This window comes from Octopus sinensis, linkage group LG5 (assembly GCF_006345805.1).
Source record: "Octopus sinensis linkage group LG5, ASM634580v1, whole genome shotgun sequence".
NCBI classification, from domain to species: Eukaryota; Metazoa; Mollusca; class Cephalopoda; order Octopoda; family Octopodidae; genus Octopus; species Octopus sinensis.
Window position 1 is genome coordinate 331,166 of NC_043001.1, and position 18,795 is coordinate 349,960.

General features: G+C 35.5%; 1 protein-coding gene across 1 annotated transcript; it reads left to right on the forward strand.

The window, feature by feature from the left end:
* The first annotated feature begins 508 nt into the window (after positions 1-508).
* LOC115211690 (serine/threonine-protein phosphatase 6 regulatory ankyrin repeat subunit C-like) lies at positions 509-17,605 on the forward strand. Its single transcript, XM_029780339.2, has 8 exons — positions 509-685; positions 4,540-4,694; positions 5,674-5,710; positions 9,164-9,373; positions 12,037-12,059; positions 14,908-14,943; positions 17,075-17,217; positions 17,574-17,605. The coding sequence occupies exons 1-8, from the start codon at positions 509-511 to the stop codon at positions 17,603-17,605; spliced, it is 813 nt and encodes a 270-aa protein (XP_029636199.2).
* Positions 17,606-18,795: the final 1,190 nt, after the last annotated feature.

Here is an 18,795-nt window from a genome sequence, read left to right on the forward strand (position 1 = left end):
TTGCAATTGCAGACACAGGTTCAATATCCAAAGAGGCCATAGTAGTGGCAGTGGGACAGCAGCACAACAGCAGACTAGCAAACAACAACAACAAGCTTCTCTTTAGTCATCGATCCAATTCATTAGTCATTATTCAATCATAACAATCCCGATGATGATGATGACGATAACGATGATGATGATGATGATGATGACGATGATGATTGATGATGACGATGGTGGTATTGATGATGTCGATCATGATGGTGTTGTAGATGATGATGATAATGATGATGGAGGCGATGATGATGATGATGATGATGATAATGATGATGTCGATCATGATGATGGTGTTGTTGATGATGATGATGGAGGCGATGATGGTGATGATGATGAAGTCGATGATGATGATGATGATGATGATGATGATGATGATGATGATGATGATGATGATGCTGATTATGATGATGCTGATAATGATGTTTCGTCTGAAAGCCAAAACAATTAGGTGTTTAATGTAAATTAGTCAATGTTTCTATCTTTTACTCTCAGCCGTCGTCTTCAAGCCGTGGAACTCTTACTATCTCGGGGCAGCGAGATAAACGGGAAGAGCAATTTCGGCAGTACTCCTCTCCATTTTGCTGCAAGCTTATCTCCGGAATGGACAGATGATGTGAAAGAATTCATGAAACACAGCGCTCTTGAGGTTAGTGACTATATATATGTGTGTGTGCGTGTGTGTGTGTATGTGTGTGGCTGTGTACTTATATATATGTATTATATATATATATATATATATATATATATACAAATAAAATATATGGATGTATATAATGTAAATTGTGGTGTGCATATGTTAGTCTTTCTCTTCATTCATATTATATTCCGAAATAATCCGAATCTTCTCCGAAAGGTTTTTCTCGATACTTTCCTAACAATTTATCCACTTTTTGTAAAATTACGAGGAAACAAAAGATACTCATGCGAAACTTTACTGAACTCTTCACCCGAAATTTGGGGTACACTTATATAGGTACGTATATAAAATTGTATATATAATGTATACATGCCTATAAGATATTATATATAGGTATATATATATATATATATATAATATATATATATATATATATATATATATATATATATATATACACATATATATACATATGTATATACACACATATATATGACAATATATATATATACACACACACATATATATGTATATAAACGTATATATGAGTATACATATATATATGTCCATAGATACATACACACACAAACACACATATACATATATGTATATATATATATATATATATAATATATATATATATATATTATATATATATATATATACTTTATTTTAAGCAGCAGAAAATTCAACAAAATCTGTTACTCTGAGTTTCTCGTTGCCGTTCATCAGACAGTTTTTGCTAGATTCTAGCAAAAACTGTCTGATGAACGGCAACGAGAAACTCAGAGTAACAGATTTTGTTGAATTTTCTGCTGCTTAAAATAAAGCATATTACTCTACCACTGGTATTTTAGTACTCTTTTTTCCACCTTGTTTCACATTTATGTGTTTACTCCGGTCTATATATATATATATATATATATTTATATATACTTCATGAAACCCTTATTTTTTCCCCATAACTTTGTTGTGTTTCCTATTTTATAATGAAAATCATTGATTTTCGATGACGATTATGTTGAGAAAATGGAAGCATTTGATGAGTTTCAAACCAATTCCAACTCCAGACATAATTGTTGATTAAGACATGGAAAGGGATGGATTTTCAGAAAATTTCATTAAGAAATATTTCCCCTATATATATATATATATATATATGACATCGCTGGTCATAATGCGTTCGCATTGTTTTAGCCTTCGAATGACGCCACCCCGCTGGCTAAGCGAGCAGGCCAACAGAAGAAAGAGTGGTGAAAGAGTACAGCAGGGATCACAACACCCTGCCGGAGCCTCGTGGAGCTTTTAGGTGTTTTCGCTCAATAAACACACACAACGTCCGGTCTGGGAATCGAAACCACTAGGCCATTGCGCCTCCACCATATATATATTATATATATATATATATATATATATATATGGTGGAGGCGCAATGGCCTAGTGGTCGCAGGATTGCGGTTTCGATTCCCAGACCGGACGTTGTGTGTGTTTATTGAGCGAAAACACCTAAAAGCTCCACGAGGCTCCGGCAGGGGGTGGTGATCCCTGCTGTACTCTTTCACCACTCTTTCTTCAGCGGAGTGTTGTCATTCGAAGGCTAAAACAATGCGAACGCATTATGACCAGCGATGTGTAACAACATCTGATGGTCTGGTCGGTCACATGATCACGTGATATATATATATATATATGTATAGGCACAGGATTGGCTGTGTGGTTAGTAGCTTGCTTACAAACCACATGGTTTTATAAGAAATCGGTTTCCACTCATTTTTCCAATCGATTTTTCCACTCATCGATTGTCTTTTTCTTTTTTTTCATGTAACCCCACTTTGCCCATGGTTTGAGAACCCTTCCAGCAAGGAATGCCCAAAAGGGCACCTGATCCTCTGTGTGAAAAGCGGTTATGTACTTTTCACAACTAAGTTTATATATTTCGGCAAAACACACACACACGCACACATATACGTACATACACCTATTGTATACATGTTTTTGCGCGCCTTTGCCCCTGCCACTGTCCCACCACCAACTCCTACCCGAGTAATACCATCAATTGAAGCAAATTTGGCACCTGGAAGTAAGTTTTGTAACAGGAATAAGGAAGCCTACCTTCTCCCGCATAGATGTGAAGGTCAGACCTCTCCTGGTCAAACTAAAGTGTTTGACCCGGTCATAAAACAAACAAAAAAATTGTGTAATAGGTGTAAAACAACTTGTTCTAAACGATTATCAAGAACATACACACACACACACACACACACAACACACACACACACACACACACACACACACACCACACACACAAAGAGAAATGGTTGGTTCAAGGCAAGACTACATTGAACTGAATTTAAATAAGCAAGAAAGATATTATCAAAGAAAAGGCCATAGGCCTCTCCTCCCACTCTCCTTTCGCAAGCGCACATTTTTTTGGTCATATTCCTTTAGAGGAAGTTGTTTTACACATATTACTATTTTTTTGTTTTTTTTTTATGACCGGGTCAAACGCTTTAGGTTGACCCCTCTCCTTTCGAAAACATGAACAGTTTCGGAACATTGTTTACAAAATAATAGCTGATCGTTTGCGAAGGAGCGTGTCTACAGTCAACACGTAGGTCTTTTGCTCTGGTAACCTCTGCTCTCTCCCATGTTCACGCACGACCAGCTATATATCGCTATCATTAGAACAACGGATTCAGCTAATTTGGAAATTAGTTGTGGTGAAACGGAGAATATCGTTTATGTTGCCCGTATATATATACGCGCAGCATACACACACAAACATTGCATATATGTGTCTTTTACGCATACATGCTCGCGTGTGTGTATGCGTGACTGAAGCCATTCACACATACAAACATACATAACAACACCTGTCTGTCTGTTATTGCCAGTAAAAAGACGAAATTATAAAATTCTCTCTCTCTCTATCTCTCTCCCTCTCCCTCCCTCTCTTTACACCTTGGCTAGGAGGGGACTTAACTCATGTTTGCTTTGTAAACAATGTTAGCTTTCGACATCTTAGAAATTTAAAAGTTATGGCTCAGAATTATTTACCGTAATTTGCGGGTGTCTCGGGGGAAAATAATTTGACGAAAATACAGCTGGGATCGTGACGAATGTCCTCCTAAAATTTGAGCGACATGCATGTTAATTTGTGGATATGCATAAATTACAAAACGTACACACACACACACACATCTAGCCTTATATATATACAGATATATATATGTATATATATATATATATAATATATATATATATACATATATGTGCGTGTGTGTGTGTGTTATGTGTGTCTGTGTGTACGTGCGTGTGTTTGTGTGTCTGTGTTTGTCCCCCCCAACATCGCTTGACAACCGATGCTGGTGTTTTTACGTCCCCGTAAACTAGCGTTTCTGCAAAAGAAACGAATAAAATCAGTACTAGGCTTCCTGGGGTCGATTTGCTCGACTAAAGACAGTGCTCCACCATGGCCACAGTCACATGACTGAAACAAATGAAAGAATAAAAGAATAAATGTAACTGTGAACACACACACACGCGAACACACACATACACACACACACACACACACATTTTGCTGCTCTATGTGTTTATTTATTGAGTTGTTCATCCTATATGCGTGTGTTTGTGTGTGTGTATATATAAATATATTTATATGTACATATGTATGTGTGTATACACGTGTGTGTATATACAATAGAAATCTCTATTACCTACTCCCCAACCCAATCATTCCACCTGTTTAATTAATTTCATTCCTTCTCTTCTCCTTTTCTCTGAGTTTTTCTTTTAATTCTTCACCACCCGACTCCCCTTTCAGACACCATTTTTAATGTTTTTATTCTTTTCTTTTTCAGGTGAATCCTCGAAATAAAGATGGTCAAACACCGCTGCACTTGGCCTGTTCGCGGGGACACTTTCACACTGTCGACATGTTGTTGGGTCACAATGGCATCGATGTCAATGTGGTGGACAAAAATGGAGACACACCACTGCATGAGGCAGTTCAGCGGTAAGTCCCCATTGGATCTGGAATATCCAAATCTATTTCTTTTACGTTTTCAATAATGTTTGTTTCTTTTTCATTGAGTCATTCATGTCATAATCCCACCATGGGGTCATTGTCTTTCTTCTCTCTTTCGCACTGAAATAACACTGTAATCTACTTTATTAATTAATCATCACCATAATTGTTATTGTTGTTGCCTGACTGGACATATTACTTCATCTCGTTCTCCATTTCCTCAACGTCATAGGTTCAAATCCTCTCTCTTCTTCTTCTCATCCCATCTAGAACTACTTTCTCTCTCTCTCTCTCTTTCTTCCTCACTCTCTCTCTCCTTTGTAGTTTCTCTATTTACTCCGACCCTGGGATAAATACAGAATCATCCCCTTAAAATATTTACATTTGTCTCTTTTATGTTCCATGTTCAAATCCTACCAGAATATTTACTATCACTCTGGGGTCAATATAAGCTGTACCAGTAATACCCAGGGGTTCCTTTAGTAAACTGTCTTCCTTCTTTTCTCCTGTTCTTGTTTCTTATTACTTTTGAAGAAAATAAATTGTGTTATTTTATTTACGACTCTTTACGTTCAGAGTTCAAATCCTGCCAAGGTCAACTTCTCCTTCCATCTTTGCAATATTGATAAAATGCAATACCAGTCATGTACTGGGGTTCATATGATTACCTGTAGCCCTTCTTTCCTTCCTAAATTTCATGTTTATATAAGCTGTGAGAATTCTTAGCAGTATTTTTCCTGTCTTTACATTTCTGGGTTTACTCAGGTGTGTATATATCATTGTTCTACTGTGTAGAGTGTGTATTGAATAAATATATATGCGTGTGAGTATGTGTGTAATAATTGCTGTAATTAAGTTATTGTTACCTAATTGCATTTGTTTTCTTTAATGACCTAATAATTATTATCTCAAGATGTGTGATGTTTGTTTTTTTTCATGTTTTTCTTTCCTCATCCATTACTTTCAGGCGAAACTATGAATTGGTGTCTCTATTGCTGAACCAGGTTAGTTAATAAATATATATTATATACACTCTCCAGTATTATATTGATCTGTATAATATAAATATTATCAAGGTACCAGTGAAATAATGGGGATGGATTTAATCACATGTACTACAAAAGCCTTGTGTTTGTGGAGAAATTGTATATTGATCATGTTGATGTTGATATTAGCGGTGTGAACAGTCCAACTGACCACCACCACTGATAATAATACCTTCAATGGTCAAATGAAACAAGGTCATTATGAGATGAACCAAAATATAATAGATATCATGTATATATATATATATACATTTATATTTCAATTGTTTTGCACATTTGCCTGCGGCCATGCTGGGGCATCATCGAATTTTTAGTCAAATGTATCAATCCCAGTCCTTACTTTTATTTTAAGCATATCACTTATCCTCTCAGCCTCTTTGCTGGACCACTACACACACACACACACACTCACTCACACACACACACTCACTCACACACACACATACATAGGCACACACCTCTTATGAAGCTTCTTTCAGTTTTCATTTACCAAATCCACTTATAATATTTTTTTCAGCCCTAGGTAAGTGTAGAATATACTTGCCTGAGTTTCCATGCGGAGGGATTCAACGTAGAACCGTGTATGGTTGGGGAAAAAGCTTCTTACACTACAACCATGTATATATGGATGTGGGTGTATATATTTCTATCTATCTATCCATCTATCTATCTATCTATCTATCTATCTATCTATCTATCTATCTATCTATCTATCTATCTATCTATATATATATATATATATATATATATAAATCTATCTATCTGTCTGTCTGTCTGCCTGTTTGTCTCTCTCTCTGTCTTTCTATCTATGTGAATATATATATATATATATATGTGTGTGTGCATATATGCATATACATGTATATATATATACGTATATTTATGTATATATATATATATATAAATATTTATATAAATATACAAATATATACATATATATATGTATGTATGTGTATATATATATATATGTATATATGTATATATATGTGTATATATATATATATATATATATATATATGTGTGTGTATATATATATATTATATATATATATATATATAATAAATATTAGGGAATAAATCCAAATTTACAGGGAAAAAATCAGATTTAGGATTAAATCCAATTTTATAGTAAAATATTATATAATATTATTAGAGACAAAACCACTATTTTGCAAAACAAACAAGGAAAGACTTAATCAATACATAAAATTTTAATATTTTTTTTTTTTGACTTTTTATTAAAATTTTATGTATTGATTAAGTCTTTCCTTGTTTGTTTTGCAAAATAGTGGTTTTGTCTCTAATAATATTATATATATATATGATAGATCGCTACCCACTAAACCTTTTTTATTTTCTCTTCCTGTCGCGCAACTGCCAAAAATGACCAGTTACTGTATATAGCTAGCATTATGTCGATTACAATATATCTACATCCAGTACATGAAACACACCTTATTATAGCTGATATAGAATGCTGTGCAATACAATAACTGGTTGAATAACATGAAGCAAACAAGCAATTATTTCTCCCATCTTAGAAAAATATAAAACGAAGAATTGCTGAGATTTGCTAAGTGAGGAATGTGTTGATGTCACTAATATGAAGAATGGTTTCTATGTTTATAACTAATTAATTTGTTTTGTTGTAATTAAACCTACTCTTACTGTTTTCTACTGGTTACTATAACTATACAAATGTCCTTTATATGTGTGTTTGTGTATATAAATATATACACAATCGTACACTTCCATTGATGTCCGTCACCCATGCTTCCCTTACATGCTAACATAACTACCTCCTCCTCTCCTTTTCTATAACTGATTGTGATTGTTACTCTCCCCTTAACATACAAAACAAGCACCTGCCACTATCATCCCTATTTTGACATACACACATTACTTTTCTAGAAGCATTACTGTTTCCTTGCCTTGCATCCTAGACCCATCGTCCGCATTTACCCTCCTTTCTACCCACTCTTGATCAGGTTATCCAGAACAATTTTAGACAAATGAGGAGCCTGGGAGAAGGCAATGTCTCTAGGACTGGTGTCACAAAAAAGGGAATATGAATGAATGGAGATGTCATAGGGTAGATAGGAAACTTAGGCTTGTTTTGGTTAGGACATGAGAACCTCCTCAAGGATGGTGCCAGAGCATTCAGTACACTCTGCTTTGGGGTTTGCATTAAGAAGGGTTCCCAGCCTTAGCTGCCATTATAAATGGCCCAGTTGTTAGGGCAGCGGACTCGCGGTTGTAGGATCGCGGTGTCGATTCCCAGACCGGGCGTTGTGAGTGTTTATTGAGCGAAAACACCTAAAGCTCCACGAGGCTCCGGCAGCGGGTGGTGGCGATCACCGCTGTACTCTTTCGCCACAACTTTCTCTCACTCTTTCTTCTGTTGGCCTGCTCGCTTACCCAGCGGGGTGGCATCATTTGAAGGCTAAAACAATGCGAAGCGCATTGTGACCAGCGATGTGTAGCAACATCTGATAGCCTGGTCGGTCACGGGGATCACAGTGATATATATATATATATATATATATATATATATATATATGTATGTATGTATGTATATATAGCTCCCAGCACCTCGAATGTAGTAATTACACAAACGAGGGGTAATCTGCTAGCTATTCGTTAGGTCAACGTTTAGTGGCAGATACGGCAACTCCAGTTGCCAACCATAAAGTAGAAAGTAACTTTTTTATTGCATATCAATCTTCAATATGGCAAAGTTTACAACCTTCTGCGGATTGTGAAAAACTTACTATCATCTTACACGTTCATCATCCTTGGATCTTAACTCTAAATATTGTAGGTTTTTGGATTATAGCATTGCACAGAACAACCTGCGAAACGAATCCGAGAACAATTGGCAAAGTATTTTCTTTAGAACAAGACATCCGAGGTGATACATTCTGCACCGGAGGATGCAACAGAATCCGTTGTACAGAATCCCACCCTCAAAAGAACCAATACAAGAGGGTCGAAATGATGTGTGTGTGTGCGTGCGCGGGTGTACATTGATTTTACGGATGTGGACACTAACTGCCTCAGAAGTTTTATGAACCCCTTATTAATATAGCAACATCAAAAGTAAACATTAAGCGAATAATTCTTCTTTACTAGACTTGATCCGTTAATCATGTCTTCACCCTTGTTCAGTTCTCCTAAAACTTACTATAGTCAGGAATCAAGATTCCTGACTATAGTATGACAACTTAGAGTATGTCTCTAATATACACTCAAAGGAAGTTATGGAGGTACCTTACGAAGGTTCACTTAACTGACAGACATCAAGTGTGTATGATTAGTTTGGTCAAGTACCCAGTAGAAGACAGTAATAACATATTGACATCTACCCGAATTTTCATGCAGATTTTCATTTTCTATTTTTAACTCTACAAAGGATTCTGTTCAGCTTGACATCAAGAACCATCGGGAAATGACACCATTGCTTTTATCTGTCTCTGAGGGCCACCTCGGAATGGTGCACAAGTTGATAGCAAAAGGTGCAGACGTAAATGATGTCAACAATGAAGGCAACAATTGTCTGCACCTGGCTGTGAAGATGGAGGGGTTTCATTCCGAGGTTGAACCTTTAAATATTTTAGATAAGGTAAGTTTGGAAATTGTTTATAAATATCTGTGTGTGTGTGTGTGTGTGTGTGTGTGTGTGTGGTGTGTGTGTGTGTGTGTGTGTGTGTGTGTGGTTTTGAAAGAAGGAGAGTGAGAGAGCGAGACAGACAAACAGACAAACATTGACTGTCATGTCTCAATTCACACTCATCAACCTTTCTTTTAAGTAATCCAGTCCCCTACCTGATAGCCTTAGTTATACTTTGTAACTAGCAAAATTCCATCTTCTGCTACCCTCAAAGCCATGGCCTCTCCACCATAAAGAAGGTAACCTATCTTGGACATTGGTCATATAAACACAGCCATTACTGTGTAGAGGAGAGGTGACCTCCTGAAGAGAGGAAATATTCCTTAATAATAATGATACAGGTGACATGATAAATGATAACCTTTATGGTGCTGGTGTCATGATAAATACATCCAGTCCATTCTATGAAGAATTCTTCAAAAGAACAGATATCATATATGCTCTGGCGTTCTGTGGAAATGCCATAACAATGTTGAATCTCAGAACACTAGAGAATGGATACAATGAATTAAGGTCCTTAGGGAGTTTTCCCTGCATTTAAGCATTGTATGTACAACTACACACACACACACACACACACACACACACGCACATATATATATATATATATATATATATATATATATGTATATGTAGATGGCAACGGCTAAATGTATGTATGTGTGCGTGTGTGTGTAAAGCTATCTCTCTCTCTGTCTCTCTCTCTGTCTCTCTGTCTCTGTCTCTCTCTCTCTCTCTCTCTCTCTCTCTCTATATATATATATATATATATATATATATATATACACATATGATAGATCACTGGCCACTTCTCATTCTTTATTTTCTCTCCTTATTTCTTTCTGTGTTCCTTTGTGTGGAAGAGCGTAGGCTCGAAACGTTAAAGTCTTTTTTATCTACACTACTTGTCTTCGTCTTTTTTTGTGAATTCTCCCTATATATATATATGATATGATATATATATATAATATATGTATAATATATGATATATATATATATAAAATACATTATATATATATATAATATATGATATATATTACTCCAATGCGACCGTACGACAGGCACCCATGCCAACCCCCTTTGCTTGTGAAGACATGTTGGGGCAAGCGAAATCGAAATCGAATTGAACCAGCCAGGATCCCTGGTCTGGTGGTACGTAAAAAGCACTATCCGACTCGTGGCCGATGCCAGCACCGCCTCGACTGGCTTCCGTGCCGGTGGCACATAAAATACACCAATCTGACCGTGGCCGTTGCCAGCCTCGCCTGGCACCTGTGCAGGTGGCACGTAAAAAGCACCCACTACACTCACGGAGTGGTTGGCGTTAGGAAGGGCATCCAGCTGTAGAAACATTGCCAGATTAGACTGGAGCCTGGTGCAGCCTTCTGGCTTCCCAGAACCCCGGTCGAACCGTCCAACCCATGCTAGCATGGAGAACGGACGTTAAACGATGATGATGATGATGATGATATATATATATATATATATATATATATATATAATATGATATATATATATATTATATGATATATATATATATATATATATATATATATATATATATATATATATATATAAACGGTGGTGCATCACCATGGCCGCAGCTCTGAGCTGAAACTTAATATATATATATATATATATATATATACAAATCATGCAAAGGCATTCACATCTATCCATCATTATTGTTAACCGTTGCAGAATTCAAGCAACTCCCTACTACCCATATAAATAAAGGGCACTTGAAATGTGGGACAGTTGATGAATATCTGTGTATTGTAGAAATGTCTACTTTGGTGTGAGAAACCAGTGATCTCTCCACCAACTGGAATTTTCCATCCGACAAACAGTTTGAACAGTTTATCAACTATAATGTGTTGGTGCACATACTCAATCGTGACACCAGTTCGTTCTTCTCTTTCGTCACATTCATCATCAAAACATATTCTTTTTTTAATTCATCATCATCATATTTTTCCATGCTGGCAGACGTTACACTCTTTGACAGGAACTGGCAAGCTGAGGAGCTATCGGGGCTCCATGTCTGTTTACGTATGCTTTCTATGACTCAGTCCTTTGTCATCTGCTCTGTGCGGCCCAATGTCTAATGGTCCTTTCTCACCACTTAATCACACGTCTTCCTGTGTCCACCCCTTCCGCACTTTCCTTCCACAATCAAAGATCTGCACTTCTTGATGCAGCTGTCTTCATCCATATGCATTACATAATAATACCATCGCAGTCTTCTCTCTCGCACACAGCATCCGATGCCTTATATATCGAGTTTTTCTTTCAAATCCACTTAATTATGGAAACATTGATCTGTTTAGATATGTCTGTGTGTTTTTGATTTAGTTGTTATGCATGAGGGCCTTGTTATGTTGTTGGTATTCTCTTTTCTGGTATAACTTACATTATTTGGGTTGTTATATTTATATATACAATACTCTTCCGTAAGTATTTCTCTTGCTATGGCCATTTGGCTCCATCAAGCCAGTTTTAGAGATAGGTTCTTGTTGGTTTGTTGTCTTTCATTATTGTGACATTTCTTTCCTTATATTTTGTATATTTGACTTGATGTTATAATAACTTTATACTGTGTTTTAATTGAATAGTTTGTGACATTTGTGATTGGCAAGTAAATATTTACTCATTAAATATCATTGTTAAGCAATAACGTTCACCACTAATGTGTTTTGTTCAACATAATGATCATAATATTTGTGTTAATGTAGAACGTAAAGTAAAAACAAATGATAATGAAAAGTGGACTCAACTAAGAGATGATGTAAGAAATCAATGCTGTGTGAATAGTTTAATCACTGGGGAAACAAACTGCGTAAATGTAGTTGTGTAATTTGGGGCATCTTTAGTATATGTTTGTGTAATCTTTAACTCATCATTTTATATTTCATCAATTGTAGTACTGCAAAGATCTGAAACTGGGAAACAAAGAAAGGTACTCTGGTGTGGTGGTTGCTAGTTACCTAGCACACCATGGGACCAACATTTACTGTAAAAACAAAAGTGGCAGAACACCATTGGACCTAATAAAAAAGAAAAATTTAAAAAAAACGTTAAATATATTATTCCCACCAACGCCGTAAGTATTCACTGGCAATGACAAGATAAACCATTACATTTTCTATTTTGTATATAACCGTGTTTATATGTTTATATTATTTTAATTCGACTGATACATTATACTGTCTTAGTGGCTTAATGAAAGGTTAGACAACAACAGTAAGAAGAACAATAAACAATATGCAGATGTTAAGATAATTAAAAGAAAGGACACTATTTTGATTACATTCAAATGATTGGTTGTGTTGACTTTTATACCTCTCTTAAAATCCCAACCCACCTCTCTCAGTTCCCTATTTTAAAGATTTGGGACCAATGAGAAAATGTAGAAGTAAATAGTGAAGTGATGGAATTTATCTGTCTACCAACAGATTTTTCCTCTGTCTTCTCTGTCCCAGCCAGTCATGTCCATGTGAGCTATCCTGAGAAAATCAACTACAAACATATACTATAACATATACTATAATATATATTATAATTAATATATATATATATATATATATATATATATATATATATATATATATATATATAATATATATATATATATATATATATATATATATATATATATATATATATAATCAAGATTCAGTTGAATTAAGTTCTTAAGTTGAAGCACCAAGTCAGTCCGTTATAATCCGCATGGATCGAAGTAAGGTGAATAAAGTCAAAATATGCAGCAGGATATCAAGTAGTGATGCAGTACGACCATTTCAAGCGAGTCCCTTGACTTGAAAAATGCAATTATTACATCAATTTAAACGCAGTGCTATTTTCAGCTGCACAAAATAAATAGAATTTTTTAACAAGAAGCCTACATTAATGTTATATTAAAACATCATGTTTATGTGTCCATTTATTAAAAAACTCCATTTAGTTTGTGCAGCTGAAGATATAATTGCATTTAAACTGATGTAATGATTGGTTTGTTCAATTAAATGGAGTCGATTGAAACGGACGTACTGCATTACTACTTGTTATCCTGTTGCTTATTTTGATTACACACACACACACACATACACACACACACACACACACACACACACACACACACACACACACACACACACACACACACACACACACATATATATATATATATATATGTATCAAAGATATGTATCACATTATAGCAGGTTTGAGGAAAAACCGAGTTTCATTGGGAAAGTAAATCCTCACAGGCGTATATGACATTGCGAGACTCCAAAACAAATCGTTCATACCGTTTTTTCATTCGATAAAGAATGAATGAAAAAAATGGTATGGACGATTTGTTTTGGAGTCACGCAATGCCATATACGCCCGTGAGGATTTACTTTCCCAATAAAACTCGGTTTTTTCTCAAACTTTTTCTCAAACCTGCTATAATGTGATACATGTCTTTGGTGTGGTAATTTTACATGGCTGAAGAAGGCTTTTGATCTACCTGTTATATCAATTATGCATTGATATATATTGTTCAATAAAGCCCAAAACATATCTACCGCAAAATCCTTTGCGTCCTGTTTTTCTTTTGATACATATATCCTATCACCTATACGACTAGCTGGCATATACAGGTGCTTACATTTATCAAGTATTCACCCTGAATTTATATATATATATATATATATATATAAAGGGTAAAGAAATCATTTGGTCATGAATGATCATCGGATAGCATCCAGGATGTTAGATGTTACTCTCCGAGGCACGAGGCCGGGTAATTTTTTTATGGAAGACCAACAGTGGCCTATGTATGCCACACTCCATTCTCCACGCCACCAATGTCATCTAAGAGAAAGGCAAGGGCCGATACAGCTTGACACCAGTGGCATAATAACTCACTTCTAAAGCCTATTGAACTGGAAAAACATGGAAATATTGTGTCTTGCTCAAGCACAAAATCGAACTCCCTACCTCATGAGTGTGAGGCTGAGGTTCTAACCACTGAGCCATGCATCTTCATATATATATATATATAATCAAATTAAGCAACAGGATATCAAGTCGTGATACAATACGACCGTTTCAAGCGCCTCCATTCTATTGAACAATGCAATCAATACATCAATTTAAATGCAGTGCCATCTTTAGCTGTAGAAATAAATGAATAGAATTTTAACCATTCGGACACATTACTGTAATGTTTCTAAACTATTTTAACAGAGTAAGAAGATGGAAGAAATTAATGTTATCGATATTGTAGCTAAGAAAAAACTACACTTCCAAGAATCGCATGAAGCCTATTGGGGTGATAGTGTTGTAAAGGATTGTAATTCATTTGTATTTTATCTCTTTATCAACTACTAAATCTAAGACCAGAAGACAGTGTCCTGTTTTGAATAAAGGACAAGGATGAGTTGACAGCTCATGGCTAGGTATGGTCATAAATGTTGTATGTATTCCTTTTCCTCCAGGCAGAAAGAAGACATTAGTAGTCAATTCGATATAAAGTAAGTGTCCATAAAAATAGGCTTAGTAGTGTAAGACTTTAAATCATGATGTTGATTACCAGTTAAAGGGGTAAGACGCAAAGAAACCAAAGATGTTAATGCAGACGAAATTTTATTATGTGTGATTGTTTATAAACAATATTGCTATGTTGTATAAAAAATATAATTAAGATTGTCAAAAATGGTATCAATACCGAAATAGGTAAAATGTGTGTCTTTATTTATTATAAACATTAAAAATGAAAGATTACCGGAGACTAAACAGTATGCCTATGCCTCAGTAGAAGGTAAATCTGCAAAATCTAGGTTTTGGTACAATCAATTTAGGCAGATGAAATTTTGGGGAGAAATACATTTGAAGTGGACAATTTGTCAAAACATGTTTGTAGATCAATGATTTCTTTAGATACACCAATAACAATTACATCATGTGTGGCAGAATCAGTGGTTTATTTCTCAATGTCCCTGGATTTAGCTATAACTAGGGGTAGATTTTTACCTGATGTTTTCTTATATGGTCCTTTAATGTATGATTATGTAAGGAACTTTGCTTTTAATATCCGTCACAACAAATGTCCAGAATTTTCCTGTGGATGGCCAGATTTTGTTCGACTGCAATGATGGGGAAAGACACACAGGCCAGCAACTGATGGGATCAAACAACCATAATGCATCTTTGATTGGCCTGAAGTTAATGGTGCATAGAAACATTGCATTTATTGCAGTCAACTCATCTGTTTTTAAAATGTTCTACAGTTTTGTACATATACATTGTATTGTATTCTCAAAGCATTCTTCTATTTTAGAACAGTAACTTGTTTTGTTATACGGATCTCGTATATATGAAGCTATAGCAAAGGTGGCCCGTCTCTCCATCCATAAAATTCAAAGCCAGTTGTCTAAATATAGAGGACTTGTGAAACAGATTAGATACAATAAAGTGTTTTATATATACATATATTAATGGTTGTACATGATCTTATCAATAAGTATCCAGACTGTTGCCATAGTAACAAAGCTAAAGCACACAGAGTAAAGTTGCTCGGCACAGATTGACATTTATCTCTATTGTGCATGCACGCTAAGTTTTGACTTTCTAGAGCAATTCCACTGTTTACAGCAGTGCTTGGAAGGAAGGTGTGTAGCGTGTGATCGTTAGATTGACCATGATATAGAGAGTTGAGCAGAGAAGCTGCATCAAATTTTGTCAAAAGTTTGACGATTCCTGCCCAGAGGGCCATAGAAAGTTTTCAATAAGTTTTTATCGTCCCTGACACAATCAAGGACATCTTATGCAACTGAAACCCGTGTGTCCTTTTGGTCCAGTGAAAGCAGTTTTGGTACAAATTTGGCAGACAGGCGTCTCAAACCCAAATCTTCAGTGGTAATGGCCCGAACTGTAACTAACCTGCACATCCTCTGATAATTCAAGGATGGTGATTCGACGGTTTACCCTCACAACTGTACGCCCATCAGCAATGTTTTTTCTCAGTTCTGCTCGTTGCAGATCTTCCAGAATGTTCGCCAATATCGACATTTTCGGCCATACTTAAAATGTCTGAACCACTCTTACATGTGTGTGTCGCTCATACACTCCTCTCCATACACTTTCTGCAACTTTACGTAGGCTTTCAAGCACTGCTGTAAACAGCGGATATGAGCTAGAACATAAAAAATTAGTGCGCATGTACAGCACAGGTTGAGATCAATCTTTGCCAAGCGGCTTCACTCTGCGTATTTTTGCTTCGTTACTATAGCAACAATCCTGATACTTATTGATCAGACCTCGTATATAGGCACAAAATTGTGTACATATATAGTTTTGTTCAGCAGAAATGGAGTCTAGAAGTGAAGTGGTTTTGGAATATATGTGGTGTACTGCTTTTGTAATATATCAGAGTCAAGACGTATATTTAACAATACCTGTATAAATATATACGTGTGTGTGTCTGCGTAGCACTTATACACACATAAATCTGTCCGAACGTGGTTGCTTAAAATAGAAATTGTCAGACACTCATGGAGGTCACTGCAGAGTTTCATAATATTTTGTGCTGTAAATATGTATACCATGTAAAAATTGATATACATGAATGTTATTGATGAAATGTGTTTATATTTTGTTCCATAGATGTCGCTGCTGTCATGAGAACTTGGCCACCGTGAGACTGCAACCATGTGGAGATCTTGTTCTCTGCGAGAATTGTTCTTCTGAAATGACATTTAAGAGATGCCCCGTGTGTCGAGAATACACCCTCAGCAAAAGTGAATTTGGTAAGATAATCTTTGGGACTCTGTTTGTTGTCTTGTTGACCTTATTGTGTGGAATAATGTGCTTCAAGCTTTCGTGTAGACCCAGGTATGTCATAATGGGACAGACTTATGATAGGTGCTCCTGAGGTCTTTTCTTTGTGACAGTATATATATCACTACATCCACTAAATATTGCCTTTACCTAATTTTAAGATGTCACACTTCAAGATATCTATCATGATATGCTGTTTAGGTACGTACCCTGAATGTCTCTTTAGGTACGTACCCTGAATTATAAGAAATTAACAAGATTAAAAATCAAATCTCTAAGATTATAAGTATAATGATCATTAACGTTGATTAAATATTAAATTTAGTATTGAACGGTGAACATCTGTTTACATTTTAAAGATAGGAATTAAATATGAGTTCCCTGTGTGACTTGATCTCACAAATCCTTGTTTGCAACTATATATAATATACACTTATTACATTGTTTGAACAACATTTACCATCCATATAGTCATTCTTTTTCTCACTCTTGTTAGATTTTAGATGATATTAATGCTAAAAGAGGCACAGTTTTCTGAGTGTTTCACCCTTTGGTCTTGATTGTTGCGTTCAAATTATTTAATGAAAGATAGTCATTGTTATTTGACCAGGAAATGAATTAATCATTAGTATTTGGCAGTGGACTTGGTTATATCTTTCTTCGTTTGCTCATGGAACTACCATAATATTAGCTGTGCTAAGACACAATCATATTCATAGTAATGAAGGTTATATGTGGAGGGGATACACATAAAGGACATGTCTTTATGGGCTCCGTTTCACTTAATTAGAGAGGAATATTGATTAGTGAATTCTAGTGATGAGAGGACTGTGCCATGCCATAGATTTGGCACAGTTATAAGAAAAGAAAGACAAAGCTAAGAGAAAACTGTTATCAAGTTTTAATTAAATGAGATAATTGCAACATTGTTAGGATATTTAATGTGTTTTTAGAGAGAGAGAGAGGGTGGATTTAGGAATGTTAGTCTGTTTTATTGTGGACATATTGAGCTATTACATGGGACCACTGTAGAAAGTACAGAAATATTGACCAAAACCATAATGGTCAACAGTTGACCAGTAACGACAGGAATTGAATGACTCACAATAACAAGATAGAGTTTAATAAAAATAAAGATAACGAAAGTTTATTATTAAATGTAAAACTTGGAAATATTTATTTCAGGGGCTCCAAAGTTTGAGGACAGGTGTGTACAAACAGAGGCTACATGTCAGGAATTAGGGGCTGCATCTCAGGCAATAGGTGAGTATAAAATAATAGTTCCCAATTGATTTCTGTATGGTTTTCTTCCCCCGAGTATATTGTGCTTGAAAGAATAACTGAAAACAGCTTTCATTCCTATTTTCCAATTGAACGATTATCTGTATAATAATTGAATTAAAGATATCGATTTACTGTGAGTTTATGAAATACCCATTGAGGTTAATGCTGTTGGTAATAATGTTCAAATTGGAAGACACAATAGAGTTAATTTTGTCATTTGGTCACAGAACTCATCATCATCATCATCATCATCATCATCGTTT